Raw genomic sequence first — 27,967 nt, 5'->3', positions numbered from 1 at the left:
CTGGGATCGAGCCCCGAATTGGGCTCTCTGCTCAGCAGGGAGCCTGCTTCCTCCTCTCTCTCTGCCTGCCTCTCTGCCTACTTGTGATCTCTGTCAAATAAATAAATAAAAATCTTTAAAAAAAAAAAAAAAGAAAGAAAGAAAGGGAGGCTCATTGGCACATAGAATGTTGGTAAGACCCTGGGCTCTTGTTATGTTTTAACCTGGACCGGACCAGGCTATTCCATCTTTGGAGTTTGAAGTTCTCTTTTTTCAATAAATGTTCATTGATTGAACATTTCAAAAGACGGGTCCTTCTCCAATCCCAGAAAGCCCAATCATAAGTCTAATTGGGTGGTAGCCCTGGTGGCATAATCTCAGGTGTTCTGAGAATGTCTTGTTTATTTCCTGATCTCTCCGCCATGGAAAATCAACCAAATATGGGCCATTTTAGGAATCAAGAGCAACCATGGAGAGCAAAAATGCACAGAGGTACTCAGGGATTCTTATCCACAGCAGATGTGATTTTATGGATGGACTTCAGGAGTTCTGGGATCCCATGAAGTTATCTGAGAAATACTGCATGTATATATATGAATGTATTTTTTGGAAATAGAATCTAGGGCTTTTTTTATGTGTTCAAGGGAAGGAGTTCAAAAATGAAGAGACCTATGTGTTTAGGCCCAAATGGCTAATAACTGTCCGGGTGATCCCATACTAAGACTTTCATCCCTCAATTTAAGATTGATCAATTCTGAGGACCCCAGTTCCCTAGCTGGTTAGTTTCAGGGCTTCACCATTGTGGTGGTGGTGGTGGTGATGTGTGTGTGTGTGTGTGTGTGTGTACGTGTGTGCAGAGGCAAATGGCCCTCTTTCAAAGACTGCTGACGAGAATGTCCAGCTACTTCTTTTGTTCCTGCTTCTTATGGGTTCCTCCTATAACTAGGGGGATAGTAATAAAATAAAACAATATTACTGGAGAAAGGTAGAGGGAAGGGGGAAAGAGACTTGGGTGAAAGGGAAAGAAAGGAAGGAAAGAAGTCAGAAAGAAAGAAAGGGGAAGGAAAGAGAGAGAAACCGCTTTCACGGATGGTGAGGGTGTTATCTATGGGGCAGAAGTGAACAGAGGTGATGGAAAGTGGTTGTAGGACTGGTCGCTTGTCCTCACTCCCTCTCATTCCTCCAAGTACTGCTGCCACATTCACATTTTTAGAAGTTCATTTTTAAGAGGTTTTTAATTAAACTAGTACGGGAGGCAGGAGGATTCCATACATGTATATATTCTCTTTAATTTTTCCATTTTAAGATATCAAATCATCCATGTCCTCTGATGAGTGATAAAATATAATAAAGACTTTTTATAAGCCTCTTCATTTGTTTAATAGTGATGATGTGGAAAAATGACCTTTTAAAAACCCTTAAACATTTAACTTTTGATCCTAAGGCTTCTCCCCACAGCTTAGTTTGTTAAAACTAAACATATACTGACATTATAAATTAGGAAAGACGAGAGGGCAATCCACTATAATTAGAAGTCTAGGCTAGGCATTCTACCGGATAGATCACTACAACTATTATAATGCAGTTTACTGAAAATTTTATTGAGTCTCATTCGTGCACAAGTAATAGAACTGCCACTCATGAATTAGGCTTGAATAAGGAAAGTCAAAATTGCAACATCTTCAGCAATCTCTGTAGCCTGAGATCAGCCTCCTTTTCATTCCCAGATGTGCTTCTTTCATTAATGGAGGGGATGGTAATACTACAGGGAGGGTGGGCAGGGTAAACCTTCCCAACTCTTTTGGTAGACTCTAGATGCCGGACTCTGTACTCGCTTAATACTGATCATCAGCATAAAAGGAATTCTACTTGCATAAGTGCTTCTAAGGGCCCATTTCACTTACTAAGCACCCGGTGTGTGAGGCATAAATCCTTAGGTTTACTTATAGGAAGAGACCAAACTGGGATTGAGATTAGAGACAGTCCCAAGGATAGAGCCCATGCTCCAGTCAACAACTAGGACTCAGCAAACATTAGACCATAGATGCTATCAACAAATATGGCCTTGGAGCACCTCGGTGGCTCAGATGGTTAAGCATTTGTCTTTGGCTCTGCTCATGATCCCAGGGTCCTGGGATTGAGCCCCTCATCCATCTCTCTCTCTCAAATAAATAAAATGTTAAAAAAAGAAAAGAAAGAAAAGAAGCACATCTATTAGAGAAAATATCTAAGGGGGAAAAAAATCCTTTTCTGTTATGCCTTTGAGTACAGCATTTCTGCTGTTTTTACCTACCAGCAACCACTGTCCTATCTCTGGCATCTCACCCTGACTTTCCCTTGGTAGACCACTCTTCTCATTCATGGTCCATACAGGTTTAGGTAAAGGTGACTCTACCTTTCAGGTCCACAGCTACACAATGGCAAAGTCCAATGAGCCAGAAGCTGGCACGATCTAATGGACTCCAAATTTATGTGGTATGAGTAACCCCTGAGACTTTAGTTGGAATGATATTGTCTCCAATGGGGTTGCTAGGCCAATGGCACAGAAATCTGGAGCTACCAATCGTCCTTTTTACTACCTCTTGAAAGATCCTGATGAGAATGGAATGACCCAAAGAGGAGCATACCTAAAAATACAGTGAGATGTTGTCTGGTGACACTGTCTGAATCCTGGATTCAGGAAAGCCTGAGACTTGACTGCTATCACTGGACTTTACTTTTACAGGAGTCAATGAATTCTGTTATCTTCTTAAGCTAATTCGAACTTCATCATCATTGGTATTTGCAGCCAAAGGATCCCTGACTCCTAGTTCTACAATTATCCATCAAAGTGTACACAAACATACTTTCTGGTTAAACAGATGATTATTAAAGAAGCTACTGTAGTGGGTGCCTGGGTGGCTCAGTGGGTTGGGCCTCTGCCTTCAACTTGGGTTGTGATCTCGGGGTCCTGGGATCAAGCCCCGCATCAGGCTTTCTACTCAGTGGGGAGTCTGCTTCCCTCTCTCTCTGCCTGCCTCTCTGCCTGCTTGTGATTTCTCTCCCTCTCAAATAAATAAATAGAATCTTAAAAGAAAAAAAACAAAAACAGAAGCTACTGTAATTTTATATACAGTTGTCAAGACTCTAACCATCCACCACTGTTATGATCCATCTTACTTCCTCCTTTGGGCAAACTTACTTAAGTACCTTAAAAGACACTGAGTGAGAAGATACTGAATTAAACACTTACAACTATTTGATTTTTCTCAAATGTATGTGTTATATCTCCTTACTAATTTTGTAAAGCAACAAATTATTTCAGTTATGCTCACTGACATTGGACAATTTAAATAAGTATGGTGGTTTAAAAGGGGTTTTGATCAACAAGTCTTAATTGATAAAGCAGAAAAAGAAGGTGCTTAATTAGCCATCCTTATTCATTAACATCAAACCTGAAACCGTTTTTATTAGTAGTGATTAAATATAATAATTTAGGTTAGTGATTCCCAAACTTAGCTTGCAGCAGAATCACCTGGAGGACTTTTGAAAAAAACCAATGCCTTGCCATACTCCCCGGCGTTTTGATTCAGTGAGACTGAGGTGGCGCCTGGGACTTTGCATTTTAACAAGTTCCCAGATAATGTTGGTGCTGCTGGTCCAAGAACCACAGCTTGAGAATCACTTGCTTAGATTTGTTTGTTAAGGTTTTGAATTTTGGTGTAGTAACTGATATCTATTTGGTATCTTTGATTAAACACATAAGCCCACATTTACTGAGATGCAGGTATATTTTAGATCTGAAAATCCTGGACATCAAGATAATGATGTGCTTTAAAGTCTGGATGGGGAGTCACTCACTTTTAAGTAATCTGGACAAAAGCTTGATTAAAATAATTCATTTTGGAAGCCAATCAACCTTAATTTCCAGTAGAAGACATGATCAGTCAGGCATTCTGCTACATCAAGCAAAAGTCAGGCTTAAATGTTGCCCAGCTGCATTTATTAGCAAAGTTCAGCAGGTCAAAGTAATCAAGTATACCACAAATTCCTAGGTGACTTTTTATCCCTGTCTAATAAAACTAAGTGGTTTCTATCTGCCAATAGGGCCAGTAACTCTTAGCAGGAATAAGTAAACCGTCTGGCAAAACCTGCTTCATCTGCATCACGTCATTAAAATGAGAATGTAAGTCAAAGAGTCTGGGGGCCCCCAGGTATAATGCCTTATTATTTTGTAATAATTACATTATATCCATCAATTTAATTCAAGTGAGATGTTTTGGACTTTCAAATAGGGAAGGATCTGGGTTGAGTTTTACAGTGGCAACGCCCAAAATCCCACTGGCTTTCTCTAGACTCGCCTAAATGGTGTTTGTATACTGATAAACCATCGCATTTCCCTCTGCCTTCCCATTCAAGGCTCCACTACCAATGAAGTAAGGATTGTCCATGGTTTAACAACTAAGATCAGATTATAATGGAACCTTTGTTATAAGTTACATGTAAAATGCCTTCTCTGATTGGCTATCAATAAGAATGTAGTCCATTTTAGCATACATCACCCAAAGAAAAGTATATACTTGAAAGGTAAAAATGCACCAATGTTAGCTTCAAAGCTGGTAAATCACAACCAGCAATAAGGATGTTTATTTCTGCATGGTAAGGAGGAGGCTCACATGGATGCCCAGAGCTGGAGGAAATCTGAAACCATCTACTCAACCCTTTTCTTATATAAATGAGGGAAACAGACTTATAAAATGGCAGTTCTTGTCATAGGAGTTCAGTAAGCCATGAAAACTATATCGACAGTCATAAAGTTTCTTAATTTAGCAATGCAAAGGGTTGCCTTTTCAGTACATATGCAGATGACACATAGCAGGGTGGAGAACACAGATGTTGGGCAAAAGACTCAGCATCAAGAAAGGCTCTGAGAGCCTGAAGCAATGGGTCACACTGGAATACATCCAACCAGGTCAAATTCAATTCAACACAATGCACCACGCTCCTAATAAAGAGCAGCCATGTAAGAAAAAGGGGAGGAAAAGACTTGGTATCAGCACTTGGCACAGGAAATTTCAGGGCTTACAGGCTTTAAGTAGGTAGACTCAGCCTAAGTCAAAATTGAGAACACACCTGGTGTGCTTTATCAGTTTTTTATTTTTAAGATTTTTATTTATTAATTTGACAGAGAAAGAGAGAACCCAAGTAGTCAGAGCAGCAGGCAGAAGGTGAGGGAGAAGTTGGCTCCCCGTTGAGCAGAGAGCTGGGTGAGGGGCTGGATCTCAGCCCCCAGGATCATGACAGGAGCCGAAGGCAGATGCTTAATGACTGAGCCACCCAGGCGCCCCTGTGGTTTTTCTTTTGCTTGGTTTTGTTTGTTTTTCTTTTCTTTAAATTATTTATTTATTTATTTGACAGAGAGAGATCACACTTGTGAGAAGAGGAAGCAGGCTCCCCACAGAGTGGAGAGCCCAATGTGGGACTCAAGCCCAGGACCTGCATCATGACCTGAGTCGAAGGCAGAGGCTTAAACCACTGAGCCACCCAGGTGCCCTGGGTGCCCCTGTGTTTTAATCAGTTGTATAACACGTGCAGAGAGGACAGAGGGACAAGATTTTGCTCTGCCCTTTACGACTCAGGTAGGGCCTGGAGTTATGTTCGGCTGGATCTCACATTTACGAGGCATATAGAAAAAAGAGATCAATCAGGGAGAAGTGTCAAGATGGGGAATGGCCTGGAACCGTGTCACACAGAGCAAAAGCAGAAGCTGTGGCTACTTAGCCTACAGGAAAAAAGTCTCGGAGGATCTGTGATGAGAATTGTCCCTCGATAAGAAAACTTGTCAAGCAAGAGGAATGAAACTGTCCTTTTGGCCTCAGGAGACAGAAACAGCATACTCTGGCAGAACTCCTGAAAGACAGACTTCAGAGAAGTAATTCTGGAAAATGAAAGCCATTCAGAGATGGGTGATAGCTAAATAAAATTTGAGCTAACATCCTACTGAATCCTTATTTTGTGCCAACTCCTGGGCTAAGGACTTTTTGTTACCTCATTTCATCTTCCTAACAATGCTGTATTAGGTACATTATCATCCTCGATTTACATACGGACAACTACAGCAAAGAAAGCTTGAATAACTTGCAAATCTGGCTAGCGTGGTGGCCTGGGTTTCAAATTCAGGTTCTCTGCTAAGCCATGTGTTCAACTCCTAGGGCACACAGCTTTGGGATACTTTGGAAAATGTTAAGGATCCTGCCACTGGGAGCATCCCAATGTAGGCAGACAGGGAGTTAAACATGACCTTAATGTTCTCTTCCTTTTGTCAAAACAGGAGAGCCACATTTTGAGCATATCTAGCTACACTAATATAAGGAAACACACAGAAAGCTTCTTCATAGACAAGAGAAGAGGACTCTATGGACATTGTGAAAATGTCCTGGGGTTCTTCCTAAACACCACTGTGAGCTATGGAGTTACTGCTCTGGGACAAAAAGTTACCGGGACAACAGTTGACAAGTCAGGAAATGACAGATACTGGTGAGGATGCGGAGAAAGGGAAACCCTCCTACACTGTTGGTGGGAATGTAAGTTGGTGCAGCCACTCTAGCAAACAGCATGGAGGTTCCTCAGAAAGCTGAAAACAGAGCTACCCTATGACCCAGCAATTGCACTACTGGGTATTTACCCTAAAGATACAAATGTAGTGAGCTGAAGGGGCATGTGCATCCGAATGTTTATAGCAGCAATGTCCACAATAGCCAAACTGTGGAAAGAACCTAGTTGTCCATCAACAGATGAATGAATAAAGAAGATGTGGTATATATACACAATGGAATACTATGCAGCCATCAAAAGAAATGAACTCTTGCCATCTGCGATGACATGGATGTAACTAGAGGGTATTATGCTGAGCGAAATAAATCATTCAGAGAAAGAAAATGATCATATGATCTCCCTGATATGAGGAATTTGAGAGGCAAAGTGAGGGGTTTGGGGGGTAGGGAAGGAAAAAATGAAACAGGATGGGATTGGGAGGGAGATAAACCATCAGAGACTCTTAATCTCACAAAACAAACTGAGGATTGCTGGGGGGAGGGGGATCAGGAGAGGGTGGTGGGGTTATGGACATTGGGGAGGGTATGTGCTATGGTGAGTGCTGTGAAGTGTGTATGCCTGATAATTCACAGACCTGTACCTCAGGGCAAATAATACATTATATGTTAATAGAAATAAATAAATTTTAAAAATTAAAAAAAAAGTTACTGGGACAAAAAGGACATAGTTGAGAGTAGAGTTGGGGCTTCCAAGAAGAAGAACGGGGCCTTTGCCTAAGTATCTGAGGAAAGTATCCAAGCCAAAATGAATGAAGGGTGGAGACTGAGGGAAGGCTTTGCCCCTGAGCTCACCAGGGTGAAGTCTCAGTCTCTGCCCTTCATGATCTGACTCCACAGGCAAGGCCACAGGATAAGCAATATGAATCCAGTGAATAAGACCTGGGCTTGAGTCCCACAAGAGGAGTAAGATCTCGAGGCAGTCTGCAAGCAGGATGGATCCCAAGCTGGTCAGGCATCTTACACACCTCGGGGGAAGGTAGTGCTGCTAGTCCTCAGAGAAGAGAAGGGCATCATGGATGATATGCTCCCTACACTTACAGCCCTAAGGCAATGAGGGCTCTGGGAAAGGGGCTGACACATCTTCCACAGTTCCACCGACAGCAGGAAACACCGGCATGTGAGTTAACCCTCCTGTGGGGGCCGGGAGTAGTGATCAAAGCACTGTCAGGGGTTTCTCAAACTCCTTCACTTATGAAGAAGACGGCAGGTCTGAACAAGTGACACAGGGGATGTGGCAATCAATGACAGCAAGAAAATTGCCCAAGGACCAGGAAAGAAGATATGTAAGCAGTTGGGGACTGAGGGAAGTACTTTCCCATCATCACTATGCCTGACTAGTCACTAGGAGGACGCAGAACCCAGGGTTAACATACTTAAAATGTCACTTTTTCCACAAGTTGGGTGAAACAAATTGCCTCAGTTTTACCTAAAGGCATAATCCTTAAGATTCTGCTTTTCAGTTTAAAAAGGAAAAAGTGTCCCTTATAGTGCTATACCTTATGCTCCCATTTAAAAATACTACTTTTGGGGGGGGTGTGTGCCTGGATGGCTCAGTGGGTTAAAGCCTCTGCCTTCGGCTCAGGTCATGTTCCCGGGGTCCTGAGATGGAGCCCCACATCGGACTCTCTGCTCAGCAGGGAGCCTGCCTCCTCCTCTCTCTCTGCCTGCCTCTCTGCCTACTTGTGATCTCTGTCAAATAAACAAATAAAATCTTTAAAAAAAATAGTACTTTTTCATTTAATCAATTTGCATGTGTACTTCTACCCCACCTTATAGAAGAGGTAACTGAGGTTCAGAGGTGCTGATAAACTTCCCCAAAGTTAATGATAAGAGCAGGACCTGAACCCAGGACTGAAGGCATCAAATGCTGAGCTCCCTTCTACCATGCTGCCTCAACATCAGGGAAATTTCAAAGTCCAGAAAAGTCCAGAACCAAACAAGATAAACTCTATGTATTTCTTTGGCTAACAGGTGAAAGCAAGTCCTGTCGGTTTTGTCAGAAAATTCATACTCACGTGACAGTAATCCCAAGATATCTGCATTTTAATATTAGACTCTTGGAGTGGGGAAGGAAGTTAAAACTAGAGGAAATGAGTGATATGGAGAGTAACTCGTGCTGTCAGAGGGGAAGGCAAGTGACGATGGCCATGTGATCAGCTCTGCAGCAGCTCGATAGTCAATTTTCAAGTCTACTTCTGCAAAAGCCGCTGGAAGTGAGGTATCCAGTTAGATATTCTTTACGAAACAGGCTGTCTTCTGGCAGAGCCAAGGTAGGTGACCTTCTAGAACATCGAGAGGAAAAGAGGCAACTGATACCATACCCTGAGTTGTCTTCGGAGTGAACACACGGATATAATTCCGTGGTAATGAGTAATGATGATATTTTGCTGGTCTTTGGAATTTATAATGACCCTATGGGAAACAGCTGCCCTCAAATGCCATCTATCTTTCTGTGGGGGCTAAAAACTCACTGCCTCCCACCTCCCCAGACCGTCTCCAATTTCTGTGTTGAAAGCCAAAAGATAAGTAAAAACTTTAAAAAGTGAGCTAGAAGCTTCACTTCATGAATGTTTTATCACCTTCAGAAGTTCATTTATGAGGCCAAATTATCACAGATTTATTTGAAAAGCAAACGTTATAAGGCATTTGAGCAAAACGGATGAAGTCAATGAACAGGTGTTTCCTACACATTCAAAAAAAGACTCCATTCTCCCAGGGGGCATATTACTTCTATCCAGAGGGTCAGAGTTGGTTTAAAAGGCTACTTGTTTGTCACATGCTTAATATGGGTTCAAATACAGGGATCAGTCCTTAAGTTAAAGAAAACTATGCTGAGACACAGAAATCAAATGGAAGAACTACAAGAATTATAAGAATTACACACTTTCAGCTTGTTAACATCGGGATTTTTTTTAAAGCTCTTATCTTAAGTGTTAAAAAAGTAAAAAGACAACCTATGGATTAGTTAGCTCTGCCTAAAAGTCATTAAATGGCCTTGCACAGCAGTGCTGATTTAAAAATAAGATATGCTAATTTATGTACTGAGAGTAGAATACATGAAAATGAGAAATGATGCAAAATAAATGAGTCTACCCTGGGCTGTGTCATTTCTTGGTTTATCAGTGTTAATAATTATGTGTAATTTCAAAATAAAAGGATCCTTTCAGCAGATAGCACACAATTCCCCGAGGCCCATGAATGGAAAACAGACTAGTTCTGTGACTATTATCTCATCCTTACCATCACTTCAACAGGGCCCCTCTTTGGGTTTTCAGCCTTTATATTCATGTACAGAGGAGATTTAGGCAAAGGCTATACAATTCAAGCCCATGGGTGCTGTCCAGTGGGGATTCAGGGTGAAATTTAACTCTTGTCTTTGCCCTCCAGGACCCCACGTGCTAGTGAGGGCTCACAGGACACTCGTTTTCTTTTGGAACTTAAATCCTAGATGAAGGAAATGTGAATTCACAAAACCACATTTTGGAGGATAAAGAAAGATACTGCTCTCGGGCACTGCCCTAGGTTGCTGTGTGAGAGAATAGCTTCTTAGTCTCTAGAAAGGATTAACATATGCTTTCTGCTAGGAAATTAGCTCCAGGGCTGAGATACACAAACTTGCCACCAAAGCTGAAGTCATCCTGACCTAAGACACTTGGGGACTTCTCTGAAGCCTTCCCTCCTTCCTTGGGCTCCTTACTGGTGCCTCCTGAATGACACTTAAGCTGGAGGGATGGAGGGAAGGGAGGGGAAAGGGGACGAGCGTCTGCAGGCTGATTTAGATAGTGGTAGACAGCAGTGGTGACTTCATTTCTTTCATCCCCAAAACAGATCCTACTTCCTTGACTACTTCCTTTGAATCTTTTCTCGGTACTTTTCGTGATACAATGATGCAAATGAGCCTTCCAGAGAAAAGTGGTCTTCTTTATGAATGGCTGGCATGGGGAACTAGTTTGGCTATATGCAGGTTTGCATCTCATTGCAACGTGATTCATCTCAGCTGGTTATGTGCAGAGAGCAGCTGGCAGCAGGTACCCAAATAGCTGAGGAGAGAAGTTAAAAGGGACTGCTGCCTGCTGAGAGAGCAGAAGAATCGCTTTAAAGACTCCCTGAAGCACAGCCTCCAGCAGCGGAGGGGCACGGGCAGAGGAGGCAGAGAAAACAGCAGCAGCTGACAGCCTCACTGACAAGCAGTTGGAGAAAACATAAATTGGCCAATCAGAGTGAAGGTTTGGGGACCAAATGGGTATCTAGGAGGTGGAGTGACAAACGGTGACAAGCTATTTGGACAACCTCAAATGAGAAGCTGAGTGAGAGACCCATCCTCTAGGCCCTCCGTGCAAAGCCAACGATGAAAGGCACCAGCAAAGAGGCAAATCTTGGCCAGCTGGAACCCGGAAGCTGTGGTGCTGGAAATGAACACAGACTGGGTACAACTTTTCCCCTCCCCACCCCTCCCTCCTCTATCACCTCTCCACGTTGGCCAGTGGAAAGTGATCCTGAGCACACATTAATCACGCTTAGGGCCTAAAGTACCGTAAGGTTGATAGAAGGTGACGAGCTGATTCATTCCAACCAGCTCAGTGCGTGGAAGGAGAGGCGAACACAAGTGGAAGGGAAAGAACCATGACGCCACACTGAGTGTTTGGGGTCCCACCCCAGGAGCAACGGGGATCCGGGTAACCAGCAAAAAGACACGTGGTGGGGAAAAGGGATAAGAGACCTTCGGCTCCTCTCCATCTCCCTAGTGATGAGAAGAAACGAAGAAGCTGGTGAGCAAGTACAGTACGAGGATCAGTAATGGGGGGAAATTTAAAAAGAGTCTAGAAGTTTGGAAGCAGAATGGCCAGTGGTCCCCACATCACAGGACACACTGGACGAATGTCTACTCTCAACTACCCCTGCGATTGAGGGGACACGGGAGTTGGGCGCGATGTATATACATCCGAGGTGTCTGTCTGTCTGTCTGTATGACTAAGAAATAGTGAAGGAGGATATCAGAGTGACAGGAGAAAAGGAAGAAGAACAAACAATGCTTTTCCAGCTCTTTGGAAACTGGCGTTTTATAACAGGTGACTATAGTATAAAGAAATTAATTCTTGGGGGCGCCTCGGTGGCTCAGTGGGTTAAAGCCTCTGCCTTCGGCTTAGGTCATGATCTCAGGGTCCTGGGATCGAGCCCCACATCAGGCTCTCTGCTCAGCGGGGAGCCTGCTTCCTCCTCTCTCTCTCTGCCTGCCTCTCTGCCTGCTTATGATCTCTTTCTGTCAAATAAATAAATAAAATCTTAAAAAAAAAAAAGAAATTAATTCTTGAAACAGACCAAACTTTAATCTGTTCTCTCTATATTTACTCCTAGCACGTACCTTCCTAAAAATATTTAAAAAAAAAAAATGCTTTTTGGAATTGTAGGCTGATCTAAGTTGACGATTCACATAAGATGATCAGATCAGTATTTTTAAAAAATATTTCCCCTCCAAAATGTATTACCAGTAAATTTATCAAATTTACGATCTGACTGGCAACAAGAGATTGCAATGTTACATAACTACTGTAATATCATTATTATACATGATAATATCATTATAAGCATATAAGCAGTATATGCTTATTAAAACTATTATAATTACTTAATAACAAGCATCATTTGGATTCTTCTTGATGATCCACAATGCTTTTACAACTTTGTGACAAAGCCCTCGGGATCACTTTTGGGGCACTGAGAATTGGGCAAGGCCATAAATGAGGTCTGCACTCAAGAATTTATATTCATCTCAGAAAATACCCAGCCATTGCGTTTGGGGGAGAAAATCTGTTTGTTTTCTTATTTGCCTCTCGCTCATAAAACAAGACTGCAGGGGGACCTTTGGTTATTCGGATTTCTGAGGAACCCATTTTATCATCATGGGCTTAGGAACATCTGTACTTCATATGCTGTTTGCCTGTAGTTGCTTTTCATTTTAAGCTGGAATTACCTACAGAGCAACTTCCTTCCAGTTACTACACTGTATAGGAGACAGTCTCCTCTAAACGAATTCATGACCATCTCAGTATTTTATGAGATTATGAAAACCAATTTGACTTTGACCCTAGGCACATAAAAAGCGAAAAACAATGATGCCACAAGAAAGCGTGTTTTTCCTGTTTCTAAGAAAGCTCCCGTGGCTGTGACTACAAATGAGACACAAGCAAAGGAAAAGCCTCTGTTCTGAGAAAGAAGATCCAGAATTTTCAGACTGATCATGTTCCTTGTAATTATAAAGATTTTATTTATTTGAGAGAGAAAGAGAGAGAGAGAGAGAGAGAGAGAGAAGCCGTGGAAGGGTGGAGGGAGAGGGAAAGACAGAATCTTAAGCAGACTCCAAACTGAGGAAGGAGCCTGATGTGGGGTTCAATTTCAGGACCCTGAGATCATGACCTGAGTCGAAATCAAGAGTCAGATACTTAACCACCTTGTAATTTTAAAAGTATTTCTTCTTTTTCCTTTGCTGTGCTGAGATACTATCCTCACCAAACAAACAATATGCACATTCTACAAATCCACCCCTTCTTTAAAAGTATAGTGGAAACCTGCCTTCTGGAAGAGCCCTCCTCTACTGTATTATTTGAATACTTATGAACAGTGAACTCTGAAAGAGAGGTTGCACTTATTCTCGAAGTATTAGAACTAATGAGCTCCAATTAGGAAACCAGGAATGCTACTGAGCATGTGGAAGATGTTTACATTTTTCAAAGTTACATTCACAAATAAAAGCAAAGACAGACTTTAGATATCTAATTCAGAAACAGGAGTGATTCTCAGCAGGGAGCCTGCTTCCCTCTCTCTCTCTCTGCCTGCCTCTCCATCTACTTGTGATTTCTGTCAAATAAATACATAAAAAATCTTTAAAAAAAAAAGAAACAGGAGTGATTATCCAAACTGATACTGGAGATCCTTGCGCCCATGGTAGCTTGCATTTAGAATCCCTCCTCCCACCTTCAAATCTGAAAACCCCTGACTCATTGTAGCACTTGGTCACACTCTTTGGAAATATTTCTCACTCCCCAAGTAGTAAGGCTTTGGGGTTGGGGCTGCTTTGAATGTTAATGAATTAGGTCATCCTCTGCAGGCTGAGCAATCAGACCAAGTGGATTCCTTACAATACCTCAGAGTGCTAGAGTAACCATATTCCTGACTCAGCTGCTAAAGGTAATACCAATCTTCAGAACCAGGGAAATTTTCTGGACCCCATTCTGGAGCTACTCCCCCACTCCCCCAAGGCTATGGAACATTTTCCTCTGGCAAACTAGCAGAGTTTATAGAATGCTGTGGTTGTAAAACTGGGACTGCTCATCAATCATACTGCTTTCTGAATCACAGCTTCTAATTTTTATTCATGACACTCAGGTATGTTACCTAGAAGTGTCACATCTAGGACAGCTTAGACACCCACTGTGCAAAAAGAACCAAGATTTGGGGTTTTGTTTTCCAATTATACTCATGACATACTAAACTTAATCATATTTTGTAGAGTCAGGACTAAACTGCTAATTGGCTATAACTAAACAAACTGAGGCCTTTTGATTAATCAAGCCAGCCAGCTTTCAGTTTTTGACATCAAAATTTATACTCTCCATGAAGGGGGAAAAAAAAAAAACAAGTCTACGGCTACATAACATTAAACCAACACACAATTAACAACACTTTGTTCTAATTATCTGTGGGCACAATTAATGTTGGCTCTACGGTTCATTTTTCTTCTTTGATGGCTCTTAGAATATTTATGGAGATTAGTCCTTGATGCATTGGCCTTCTCTAAAATCTGGGGTTTCCTTACAAGCTCCCACACAAGTCTGAGTAGGGCCAAGTAATACATTCATGCAGATTAATTCCTGATATATTGGCTTTCTGTTTTCCCCTAACATCTGAGGGGCTTCCAACAAGGGTCCACCCAAATCTGGCCCCACGATGCACTGCAGGGACAGGTGCCCTCGCACTCAAGCCCACTACCTCCCACTGAGGATGTTTTCTTTCCCTCCACCGTGGGTCATAACCGATAAAAGGTTATGTCTTGATTGAACAAGCTTCCAGGAGCTGGAAGGCCAAAAGGGCTTCTGTAAAACAGTACTGTCGACGCTAACAAAACCCAAGGTAAGAGAAATCCTCAGCCTCCTGTGATGGGGGAGAGTAAATTGCAGACAAGTTCAGTTCCCTCACATCAATAGTAAAGAGACAGGAGGAAGACAAGGAGTGCCGATCCAAGGCTTTCGGTGATTGGTACAACTTTAATTTATGGCAGGCGCGTATTTTCCTGCACTCTGAAGTCAGTGGGGGCCTCAGTTTTCAGGCCATAAATATTCTCCCCATGGCTCAGAACTGTCTGCGCTGCCCCTTGGTGTGTTTGTTTGGCTGTGTTATTTTACGCTGTGAAGACGGGCTGAAACGCCATGGGGACCTGAGGCTCCGGGGTACTGTGGAGGCTTGAGGGGCTGTTAGTTATGAACATCTGTAGACAGGCTAGAGGTTTGATTTGACCACGCCGTAAATCCAAAGAAAGAAGGAGAAGAAATAATGTTCACTTTTAATATCTCTGTGTTGGGTAGATGTGTAGCTCCACACACTTGCACATAGGACAGACTAAGGCTTTGAGTCTAATTTTTGGTCAAAAGTACCTCAGGCTTCAGGCAGGCCCACTTGCTGGTGACTCCTTGAGACTGGTTCCGGCTTTTAGCCAGGCAACTCCCTCGGCCTCTCTTCTTACTGTTTGCCTGGAAAATCTGCAAGAAGCCTCCAAGACTTGGTTCAAATGGCACCATCTTTATCTCCATGCCTTCTCTCAAAAGAATTCCCTCAGGCACTTCCACCTTGGTGTTTCATGGACTCTTGTACATAATTTTTAACATTTTTATGAAATTTTAATACATAATATCTTCATTCTTTTAATTAGAGTAGTTCTGTCTGCCTCCCAACCACGTGAGTGTCTCAAGGACAGAGAAAATGTTCCGCAAGTCCAGCATCCAGCAGCAGCCCAGGCCTAGAGCTGCCAAAGAAGGGAGAGGGGAAGGAGTGGGAGAGTGAGGAGGAGAAGAGGAAGAAGGAAGGGGAAGCAGGAGGAGATGGGGGAGAGGGTGAAGTCAGAAGGAGAAAGAAGATGCCACAGAAGAAAAGGACAAGACTAGGCCCCAACCGATCTTCCTGAGTGAGATGAAAGCATTTCTGACATTTGAATAACCAAAATAGTAGAACTTTGCTAAATCGTGGAACTGATGGGATTGTCAGTTGAGACATGCCACCCTCCAATGGCCAGGATGCTAACACACGCCAACAATATTCCTCTCCGGAGTCTAGGGGTTCTTATGGACCTACTGGAAAGAGCAACAGTCCTCTCACTGGTGTCACTGATGCAGGGGTGCACTAATCTGGAGGCTTCTGGCTGCCATCTTCCCCAACACATTAAGAGTGCCTGTGTTAGAGAGCCTGAAACCCACTTAGAGGAGAGCAAAGCTGAGAGGTGGAAAGAGCTCCCTGGCCTCCTCTGAACCTCTGCCTTCCCTTGGCCTCCATCCACTCTTACACCTCCATGTCTAATTCCACGAACATGCTTTCACTTACATCAGCCAGGTAAATCCTCTGTAACTTGCAGCTGAATGAACAATCACAAACCGAGTTCCCTGAAACTGTTCTGGCAGCCCATGGACTTTCCCCTCATTTCATCCTGTACCGAGCAACAAGCGCGGTGCCTTAAATGGGGGTTTGGGTGCTTTTCCCTAAAGGTGCTGTTCCTTTCAGAGTCTCCTCTGGAGTTCTTCATTTTAGAGAGCCTCTTACTCTTAACTAGGTATGAAGAAATCTAACAGCCTACTTGCATAACTTTTTTTAAAATAATGGGCATGTTTTCATATTCTACTAAAATATATGTGTAAAATGTTTATGTACCATGATTCTCATCACAACATTATAATAATGAAAACGTGTCAACAACCTATGTATTCAAAGAGATTAAATAAATGGTACTCTGCATTCATTTGATGGATTTCTGCATAGCTGTCAAATCATATCTTAAGAAATACTGAGTAAGATGGAAAAACAGTATTAATATATTACATAAAGGAGCAAGCTATAAACTGTATAAAGTGCTATTTTATTATTTCCTAATTTGATTAAGTATCACAGGAGAAAAAGTAGAGATAGACATGCTAAAATGTCAGCAGCAGATATTTCTGAGTGGTATGATTACAATTTCTCTATTGCCTTGTATTTTCCTAACTTCCTATGATGTGACTGCTACTTTTATAATCAGAAAATTGCTAGTATAAAGTTATATACTGACATAGAATTTTTTTTTTTTTAAACTTCAAGCCCTTTTGCCAAAGAGGAGTTTTTGTCTCTAATCCTAGCTTAGTGATTGTTGCTAGGTGACCCAGAGTTGGATACAAATTAATCAGGAGAAAGATATACACCAGATGCTTTAAGACAGGGATGTCTGGAGTTACCTGTCAGCAGCCTGTCACAGAATTTAAAGATGAGAAGGAAACAGTTAAGGATTTCTATTCAGACAGTACTCTGAAGAAACCAGCATGTTTCTTTATAACTTTTAAAGTGTCTTTTTATGTCATCTTAAGATAGAAGAGGATAAAAGTGAGAGGGAGGAGAAGGTAAGAACTTAAAGCCAATTGGGAATGCTAAGAAATAGACTTCCTCTCATCAGCAAAGAGTCGAAGCTAAGCCTGGGGATATCATACCCATTTCCATGGCCAGGGAGCCATCAAGGTGGAGAGGAAGATGGTTGTAATTACAGCTTTCCTCAGGCTCCTAAGTCCCCTGGCACTGGGCATGTGAGGGTGGGCGGGGCTTCTGCATCTGAGCTTGAAGATTCAGGGAGAGTTCCACTGAACTGGACCTAAGGTGTTGGAAGAGTTTTTAATATCACTCAAAGACTTTTCTGTGTTTCTCAGTCCTGGCTGTGCATCTAAATCCCCTGCAGGCTTTATGACAACACAGATGTTGATTCCACTTTAGACTTCAAGAGTTGGAGTTTCCCCGGCTGTCCGCTAGGCATCTGAAGTTTCAGAAGCTCGGTTTCTGCATGAGTTTCACCCCCTGAAGGTTTCACTCCAGCATTTCTATTTCTCTCTCCTGCATCGTGGCTTCTGTCTTTCACACTGGGTCATTCTCAGTGGTACACTGGTGCGCCAACAGTCCCCTGCTTTTCGTTGTTGTTTTCGTATTTACAAGCTTCTCTTTGCTGTGTCTCTCTTTGGGTATAAATGTCTCGATGTCGGCTCCACTGCACAGGAAAACTTCTCGAAAGAGCTGCCTGTATGTGTTGTCTCCACCTCCTTTCTCTCCTACCTGCTCCAACCAGAAGCTGTTGTCATCAAGCTTTTAGCTATCCCCAGCCCTTGCCAGAGTCAGTGATGGATTCTGTGTTTGTTTGTTTTCCTTATTCCGTTAGTGGTACTGATAAGGCTGCCCTTGAAACACTTTCTTCTCTAGACTTCTATGACACCTCACCTTTCTGATTTCCCTCCTACCTCATAAGACTCTTTCCCAGGCTCACTGGCTAGCTCCCCTTCCTCCGCCAGACCTCTAATGGAGGGGCACTGCAGGGGTGTGTCCTCTGCCCTCTAATGGTCCACATTTACACTTACTTCTGATGTTGCTTTATTAAGTCCCACAACTTCGAATGCCATCTATATGCTGATGACCTGAAATCTGTATCTCTTGCCCTGACCTTGGCCTTGGATATCCAACTGCCTACCAAACATCATCACTTGAATGTTTAGAGGGAATCTAAACTTCACATGGACAAAACAAACTGATGATTGTATATTCCTTCCCCCAAGTCACCTCTTCTCTGAACCCGGCCTGTCCCAGAAATCTGCTGTAACTCAGTTGCTAAGGCTGAAAACCTAAAAGTCACTCTTGATTTCTCACTTTCTCATACATTCTACATCCAATCCTTCAGTAATTCCAATAGTTTTACTTCTACAACACATACTTACTTGACCATTTCTTATTAGCACAGGAAAATGGAACCACAGTGGAGTTCAAATTCTAAGTCTCACACTTACTGGCAACCTACCCAACCTTTGGGGGTTCAGTTTCCTCATCTGTAAAATAGACATAAGCATATCTCCCCTCCCCCTACATGGTTATTATAAAGATTAAAATAGTATGTATATGTGTATATCTATGGAGAGATAAACTGGAACTCTGCTTGAATATACTAAGCTTTATACCAGGGCTTGCCACCACTCTCATCATCATTATTCCCCTCTAGTCCACTAGTCTAATGATATAATTATATATTATTATTTCTTGTTAGTCCTAGGTACCTGTTCTAGACCAGTCTATTAACAACTTCTATCTGGAATCTAATTCCAGACAGGAAGCCTGGTCCTGTCCTGCTATTAGCTTACCAAGAAGCAAAAGTTATCTTCCTGAAGCACAATTCGGACCATGTTACTTCCCTAGTTAACAACCTCTGACCGCATCCCTTTAAATTTACAACTCTATTCAAAGTCTTTACTGTGACAATGGGCTACAAGGCTTTAAAGGGTTCTGGCCCTTGTCTATCCCTCTGAATTAATCTTCTTCCTATTTTTTAACCTTACACTTGTGTTCCAGGGCAAATTTCCTTCTTCTGTTCCTCTAACTTAATAACATTTCTACCATATATCTAGGCTCCCCAGTTGCAGTTTCTCCTTGTTCGTCATCCAGATCTTTATACAGCTATCTCCCTTGGGTTATTTATTTATTTATTTTCAAAAGATTTTATTCATTCATTTTAGTGAGCGACAGTGCCCAGGAAGAAGAAGAAGGGTGGGGAGGGGCAGAGGCAGAGGGAGAAGCAGATTCCCTACTAAGCAGGAAGCCCGATGCGGGGCTTGATCCTAGGGCCTCAGGACTGTGATTGGAGCCAAGGGAAGAGGCTGAACCAACTGAGCCATGCAGGATCCCCTCCCTTGTGTTATTTATACTGCAGCCAAATGGCCTGGGAATCAGATGCCATTGTAGGCAAATACCTCTCTCATTTCTACCCCCCACTCTCTTATGACTATATCACCTGGTTTTTCTTATTCAGAGGCACTCATTTGTCTATTTGTTTGCTTGGTTATTTACTTTTTAAGTGTGTGGTCTCTGTCTCTGTTCTCTGGGGTTTTGGACCATGAAAATTGATCTACTCCTAGTATTTGGCCCATAGAATGAATTCAATAAATATCTATTGACTATGAACTCACATATAATTGTGATGTGCAGACAGCTTTGAGAATTACTATTTTAAACTACCTCATTTTAAATAGGAATACTGATTAACAAAAATGCTTATGCTTAGCACTTTAATTGTCATACTTTCATGGAAAGGTATAACTAGAAAATGCTGTTATTCACTTTACAACATTTAATTGCCATGTTTTTCTGCACAAAATAAATCTTTTATATAAGAAGCCAAGTTCCTCTGACCTTGAGGCTATAGCTAAGGCATTAGCACTTACCTGGAGGCTCAGAACTCCCAGGTTGTCTGAGGCTTTCTCTTCCCCTAGAGTCTAGCTAGAGTCTGGGAATCAGAAATGCTATGGGAGTTGAGACTGAGCAAAGGGCATGTCCAGTTTGATTTCTAGTCAGGTGTGAAGCTGTTCAATGAGTGATTAGAAAGGGCAGGTGGAAATGTGCAGAGGGAGGCCTGAGACAAGCAAATCATGTATTTTAAGGAACATGCCCATAAGCAAATCCAGTGCCTTGAGGCCAAAACCCAGAGCAGGCACAAGGGAACAACGGAAGACACAAGGTCAAGTCAATGGACTGTGGAGGTCAAGTCTTGGAAAATCCCTAGACTCAGTGATCGGGGATGGGGTGGGGAGAGAGGGATCTTTGTGAGACGGGGCCTGTGACAGGGCAGTGCTGATGAAAATAGTGAGCTTAATCGTAAGTTGAGTAAGCAGTTTCTTAAAAACAAGTCTTGAAAAACAGAATTTTTAGAAAACAGAAAACACTACACCTGGCACTTAAATGCTACAGAAAATGCGCAAGTGGCATCTTTATCACCCACGTGGCTCTTATGGCACAGATATAAAATACAGCAAATAGTTCCTCCATCAGACAGCAGGACCCTAAACAAATCTTAAAATTTAGGCCCAGGGAGAGTAGTTGCCAATTGCTAAGACAAAAGAGAGAGGAGCGTGGGGAGAGATAGAGAGAGAGAGAGGGAGTGAGAATTAATTATTATTTTGACTGCTGGCCCAGGAGCCCTTTTTGGAAGGCAAATGTTTAATTTAGCAAAATACCTTCATGAGCAGTGGGAACAGTATGGAATGAGGCCATGAGTGGAGCGCAGGGACCGAGTATAGAGCCCTGCATAACCAGCGATGGGGTCTTCGTTGAGGGAGAAGAAGCACGTGAGAAAGACCTGGCCATGTTCTCTGCCAGGCCGGCAACTGAGTTGCAGAAATGATCAAGGGAGAAATGCCTTGCAGCTGAAGGATTTGGAGGAAATAACTAAGGACCAGGTTCAAATAGGTAGTAGTGAGAACTGGGGTTAAGGAGAGAATTTACTTAACACTGGGCAAAGAATTTTAGGAAGCAAGCCATGACCCTCACCAGAAGAAGCTAATTTAGAAAATAAAACATTTTTTAGCGAATTAAAATTGTGGAGATTAATGGCCCTTAGAGATATCATCTATTGCATCCAACTCTCACTGGATGCAACAGTTTTTGCCTAAAGTAGAAAGATCTCTGTGAAAGAAAAAAAAATACTGTTTCTCTTTTCTCTTTTCCTCAGTGGGGGCTTAAAAAACATTTGCTGCCAAAGATATGTGTAAAATACCTCTTTGCTTGATTAAATGAAATGTCCTTCCCAAAGTTGTCTCAGTGATAATTAAATCAACTAAGAGCCATAGTCACTGTAATTAGGAATAAAACTAACAATTTAAGTAGCTGGTTCTAGGGAAATAAGAAATTGTAGTATCAACTAAATTTCTACTATTAAATCCAGGTAATTCAAACTCTAGGCAAAGCTATGACTTTCTCAGAGCTCTCAGACAGCAAACACAGTCTCCCTTGAGAAGGCTTTCCCACCTTCCTCAGTGACTTTCTTAAAAACGACACAAGTGTGGGAAGTTCTGGGGAGACAAGAAGGACTCCTGGCTGTGTGCCCCAGTGGGGCTGCCAGATGTTCCTTACGTTGACTTCTCTTCTGCCTCATGTTTGGTATCAAACCTGTCCCTCCTCAGTTGCTTGTGCGTGGAGTAGCTCAGTTTCTCCACTCATAGTTCTTGTATTAATTGCTGAATCCAGAAAAATAGAAAAAAAAATGATATAACAAAGTCAGGAGCCTTGGAGTGGGTGTACAGAGGAGGCCATATGCCAGGCACCACTGTGCAAAGATTAACTCACTTCATCAGCATCCATGCCCCAGAAGATAGCATACTATTAGGATCTCCATGTTTGCTGCTGAATCAACAGAGGCACAGAGCCTGGAAAACTGACTCGAGGTTTCCAAACTGGAAAGGAGTAGAATTGAGATTCATACAAAACCCTGGGAATCGGGCTCCAGAGTCCATAATCTGAACTCTTTTGTTTTACCTTTGCCAAGGAAATTAGTGTAAAAAGGGCATGCTCACTGTAGACAACATGGCAAACTGGAGGCAGAACTGCAAAAACCAAGCATAGAGAACAAGACCTCTCTGGGTCTTGTTTCTTCACATTAATTAAGTTTTCAGGCTTTTGTCAACCCTGTTGTTGAACTCTATATTTAGATGTTAGCTGAAGGCCTCTTGCACCCAGTTAAGATGAGATGGGCTCACCACCATCAGGCTTAAAAGTAACTATGTCCCTGTTCGAGGTGCTAAGACAACCTGTAGAGAAAGCCATCTTCACTCAATCTTTCCACATGTGAGATATCAATCAAGATCTGATAACTGAAGTGTTCTTTGAGGAAAGCCATAAACATTGAGGAATTAGCACACACAGTGATGCCTAAGGCCGCTCAGTAAGAGACCAGTGGTTCCAGATTGTTCTGGAAGGCTGTGGTGGCTCCCCATCCTCCTTAAAGTGCCCTAAGCTCAGCCTCACTTCTGTTTGTTTTACATGTCAAACTTCTGCACAAAATTTTTAAGAAATGTTTTGACTACTTAAAAATTTGACTTTTTTTCTTGCAGTCATCGTTATTAGTACTGGGTAGTGTATGTATACATTTGCTCAATTATTCATTATATTAGGTATTGGGGAAACAAAGTGAAATATCACGTAGCAACTTTCCTCACGGAGCATGCCATTTTAGGAGTCCTGACCCAGGTTGAGGGCTGAACTGAATTTAAAAATGAATTACTGTCCTCTGTACACTTTCTAAGGCACTGCAATCAGAATCATGACAAATGAATCACATTTGTGACACATGAATCACATCAGTGACAAATGAATCACAATGGGAGATCCTAGCATCTTATTCCTCTAGAAGAACCTAGAAAGAAAGACTTATACTCACTCAAAACCAATGTCAATAAAAGAGGCAGAGCACTGTTATTTTTCTGTAAACATGTAAAAATTGTTTCATTTCTTACCTCTAGAGCTTTCAATCTTTCCAACAGGAATTTGGTGTTTTCTTTCCCCTCATCTGCACTGCTGCTTTCGCTCCTCGAATCCTCATCCACCACCATGTGAAGACTGTCCAAAGTTTCCTTGTGTTTTCTCTCTTCCTCTGACAGTTTTTCCTGAAGCGAGAAAGAATTACTATTTTCAATGATCTCCCTTGAAAAACAGGCAAGAGTCTGAGGCTGAAAAGTGTGTAACCTCTCTACTGCTTTTATGTTCTTTTTGGGGCTGAAGCAGAGAAGATGTTGCTAAACAAATTCTCAATAGTATTACATTAGTAAAACACCATAAATTAATGAATCTTGGCAAGAAAAAGCCATTGGGTCAATACCCCTGAATGTAGAAGTCCTCTGCCCTGTTGGAGAAGTTGACCCAGCCAACTGGATCACCCCATGATGGAATCACGGGGTGATCCATTTTTATCTGCACCATGGAACTCAGCTGTACTCTAAACTAAGAAAAAACAAATCAACCTTGATACCCTGATTTGTGAAGAGCTTTAACTCCTCAAAAGAGGATTGTTAAAGTCACTGGACATGCAACTATTTAATTATTCTAAGAGAAAATAAAATATTGTGAAATATTGAAATGAGAGTGATTTCAGAATTCTAATCTGAAACCAATTAGTTCCTTTGGCTTGATGACACAGCTCTTAAGGACCCTTTAGTTCCTTTTCTAACACTCCAGGATTTGTAGTATAGCCTTGAGGCAGACATAAAATGTCCTTATCTTGTCTTTCCTCGCTGTTGGAAGCTCCTCACTCAACCTTATCTCTGGCAGCTTTTGGAAGTTGAGAAGTGTTAATTTGAGCCTTATGATTGCCTCTTGTTTTCAAGCGAAAAAGAAATGTCAAGAGAATATCATATGAGGAAAAAAATATCTCATCCATTCTGCACATATATTAAAAACCTTGTGCTACAGGGGTGCCTGGGTGGCTCAGTGGGTCAAAGCCTCTGCCTTCGGCTCAGGTCCTGATCCCAGGGTCCTGGGATCAAGCCCCACATTGGGCTGTCTGCTCAGCGGGGAGCCTGCTTCCTCCTCTTTCTCTCTCTCTCTGCCTCTTTGCCTACTTGTGATCTCTGTCTGTCAAATAAATAAATAAAATCTTAAAAAAAACCTCACAAAAAAACCCCACAAAAAACCTTGTGCTACAGAACCAGGTGACATCATTCCATCACACTACTGAATCCTAACCCAGATACCTCAGAAATCATTTCCTTACTACAACCGGTTGTCAACCATGTGGGCTAAAGTGAATTATCACTGGTGAGAGACTTCTTTATATTTAGCACTAACTCAGATCATTTACCAATAGAAAGCGAAAAAGCTAGCATTCTTCATCTCTAGGCCCTTAAAAAATCTACTTAGAGTGGGGAAAGGCCAGTTTTTCAAACTGTGTTCACAAATGTGCTTTGGAGATTCTAAAAATGTTTAACTTATTTTTTGAAAGTAAATGATAAAATATATAAAAATAGATCTTAATATATATATATATATACAGATGTATTAATATATATCAAGAGACAGACAGACCTGGAGACCCACAGTAACTTGACCCATGTTAATTTGTTTTATATAGATTTCAAGCTAATATTTCTTCTGTCATCTATCTATAGAAATGCACAATTGATTAGGAAGGTGATATCTCTATGAAATCAGGCCTTGGCATGTCTAACCACATATATCGTGCGGACATGTTCACTTCCATAGGATGTAGGATTTCAGCTCGGATAAATGTCATGCAAGTTTAAGGGGGGACATTCTCAGGGAAGGACAAAAGTCCAGGTCATGACTGAATTTTTATGGCTTTGATTCTTTAAGGTCTGGTCACTTCTCAGACTTTCATTTCCGTGGTAAGGAACATGAAGCATGAAGAGTTACCAAGTCAACTTGGAAGTGAAGAGGTCCTTTTGTTTCTCTTTTAAGATTTGAGACTGTAATTAAACACTAAACTGGGACTGTAAAGCAAGCTACTTTTTAAAATATCATCTACATCTATTTATCTGTATGAATTATGTTTTTCACTGCTCTTTCAGTCAATTCCACTTGTATTTTCTCTCTTCCTCCCTCCCTCTCTCCTAGGAGTTAGGGCTCTAAAGCTAATTAAAACAAACAAGAGCCACTATTGTGGTGAATGAGAAGCCAAAAGACTTCAGAACATGACCACCAGTTTCCAAGTCTACCATTTACAGGCTTAGCAAATACCATGGGCAAAATACTAAATTTCAGTATCTCTCGGTTTCTTTATCTTCTAAATACCCAAATGAAGTTAATGCCAACAAATATAGCATACATGTATACACAGTCAATTCTCATTATTTCTGGTAATTCTGTTCTATCAAGTTGAATTAGCTGAATTAGCAAATACTGTTCTTAGGGGAAATTCAGGGTTAGGCTCCTGAAGGCAACATTTCCATCACTAAACAATACACAATCTTATTTTATGAGTGCTTCTATTGAAAGACATGTAATTTAATATACACTGTTAATTCATTAACATTGAACTAAAAGCCTCCAGTCCTATATCACATACCTGAACAAAGTTATCTAACACCTGTTTTTTCCATAAGGCACATCACAGCCTTCTTGCCCTTAGGAACACTAGACGGCATTTCAGCAATATGCTTGGAGGCCATTTTAAATATTGAAATCACGAATGAAAAGCATAAAATATGAAAAGCATGGCACTAAACAGAATGCAAAAGCATACTTGTTTATAGTAGGTGGTCAAAAAACAAGAAATCAAGAGTGGTGCGTTGTTTGACCTCAGCTGGGAATGTGCGTGTCAGGTGACTCAAGGTTGTCACTACTCTCCTAATGTCTGTGATTTATCATCAAAGCATCACACAATTTGATTATAAACAAATTTTAGGGAAGAAGAGAATTCAGTAATACAAAATCCAAAAATAATAAGAATTGACAGTACACACACACACACACATACACACACACAAGCACACATGCTTAAAGTGTCCAGACACAATGCCTAAATAATATTATATGAAACAACTGGAAACAATTCAGGATGATATAGATTATATGTGAATGCTTAGACTCCATAACATGCATGGGCGATTTTACATAGTTTGAAGAATGGGCAATCAATAGGGCTGTGGGACATGATTTCATGGAAATGTAACATGACTTGCATTTTGACACAATGATATAACTTGAATAGTTAAAGGGACAAACAGTGGGATTTGGGGTTGAAGAGAAAACTGAAAAAAAAGGTTCCCAGTGAGGAATAAGTCTTGCCTTTATTGGTTGAGAGAAAATCAGTTTGATCATAGTACACACAGAAGAAAGGAAGTACTGACAGAGTAGTCGAGTACAGGACTGCAGAGTAAAAGAGAAAGGATTCTGGAAATGGGAAATAAAAATTCAGACACCATTCATTGATTTGTTCATCCTACAAATGTTTATTGAGTGTGAACTGCTGGACATTTGCTGTTCTGGGCGCTGAAGTTATGGCAAATAAGACAAAATTCCTATACTCCATGAATTTATATTCTAATGACAGAAAAAAAATGCTGAACTCCAAATTAAATCAGGAAGTTATGTCATTATAGCTAGTGGTAAATGCTATGAAGAAAATAAAACAGCATGATGTGATTCAGATCAGTGTTGCATCTAAAGAAAATGTTAGATATGGTGATGTGAGAGTAAGGTGCATCAGTGTAAGAGAAAGTGGCCATTTGAGTGGAGACCAAATGATGATGAGGAAGCAGTTAGGCAATGGCCTGGCATAAAATTTTCCAAACAATTAGAGCAAAACCAGTGCCCAGAGGCAGAGCTAAGCTTCCCTTGCTGGCCAGCTGGGAGGGAGTCCATGTGTGGGAACAGTCACTCTAAGAGCAAGACTAGCAGGAAATGTGACCAGGGAGAGAGCTGGAACTTGGAAGGTCCTGCAGGGCATGAAAAATGTAAGGGCCTATTTAGCCAGAGCGGCTCCATCTTGGTTGAACAGCCATTTTGTTGTTTATGCAGTAAAACTTAAACTGACCCTCCCGAACTTAAAAGCAAGGTGGGGAAACCAGTCCCAGGTAACAAAGCATACGAGGGTGGGTCAGGTCAGGTGGAGATAACAGCCCAAATGCAGGGATGAGTCAGGTCAGGTGGAGACACCCAATCAGTAAAGCGCATACTGTCTCCCTAGCTACCAAAGAGTGTGGGCCCCGCCTTTTGGGCGCCAATTCTGACCAAGTTGATAGGCTGGTTCAAATAGCTACTATGGGGTGAATTGTAATTCAATTGGCCACCTGTGTGGGACCTAGCATAACTGTGCAGCTTTCTCTGTGTGTTACAATCTCATTGGCCACCTGTGTGTGGTCAGGCCCAACCACATGGCCTTTGTTCTATAAACGTTAGCCTGTGAGGCTGGGAGGGGTTGCCTTTTTGCAAGAGACATCCCTGGTCCGTCAGTTTGATTCTCGATGCTTGGCATGAAAAAAAGCTTTGCTTGACCTTCGCTTTGTGTCAGTCTTGCTCCTTTAATCATGGACCCATTATTGGGGGACCTTTCAAAAGGGGTTTGGACTTCCTTCCAACTGCAACAGAGAAGAACTGGAGGCTAATGAGGGAAGTGACAGGTTCTGGTTTATACTTCAGAAACATCCTGACTGCCACCATGGAGAACGGGCTGGAGAGGAAAGGAGCTAGGAGACCCACGAGGATGCCTTTATATGAGAAGGAATACAAATTAGCAACACGTGAAGTTTTTGGACAAAGGCTAATCAAAACCAGTTCTCATACAGGATGGAAGGTCAGAGGCCCTGGCTTCAAAGACCAGCTTTTACACCACTGCACCCTGCTGGGCCAATCCTCCA

The 27,967-nt window shown here is 41.8% G+C and overlaps 1 protein-coding gene across 5 annotated transcripts in view; it reads right to left on the bottom strand.

Moving 5' to 3' along the window:
• The window catches only part of NCKAP5 (NCK associated protein 5), a 949,833-nt gene that overhangs the window by 252,957 nt on the left and 668,909 nt on the right, over positions 1 to 27,967 (bottom strand). For all 5 annotated transcript variants that reach the window (XM_059394413.1, XM_059394410.1, XM_059394408.1 and 2 more), the window contains one exon: positions 23,111 to 23,260. In XM_059394413.1, the coding sequence (XP_059250396.1) occupies positions 23,111 to 23,260 (150 nt within the window). The remainder of the gene's footprint in view (positions 1 to 23,110; positions 23,261 to 27,967) is intronic.

Source organism: Mustela nigripes, chromosome 3 (genome assembly GCF_022355385.1).
Source record: "Mustela nigripes isolate SB6536 chromosome 3, MUSNIG.SB6536, whole genome shotgun sequence".
NCBI classification, from domain to species: domain Eukaryota; kingdom Metazoa; phylum Chordata; class Mammalia; order Carnivora; family Mustelidae; genus Mustela; species Mustela nigripes.
The sequence above is the reverse complement of the archived record's forward strand: the minus strand, read 5'-3'. Positions and strand labels throughout refer to the sequence as shown.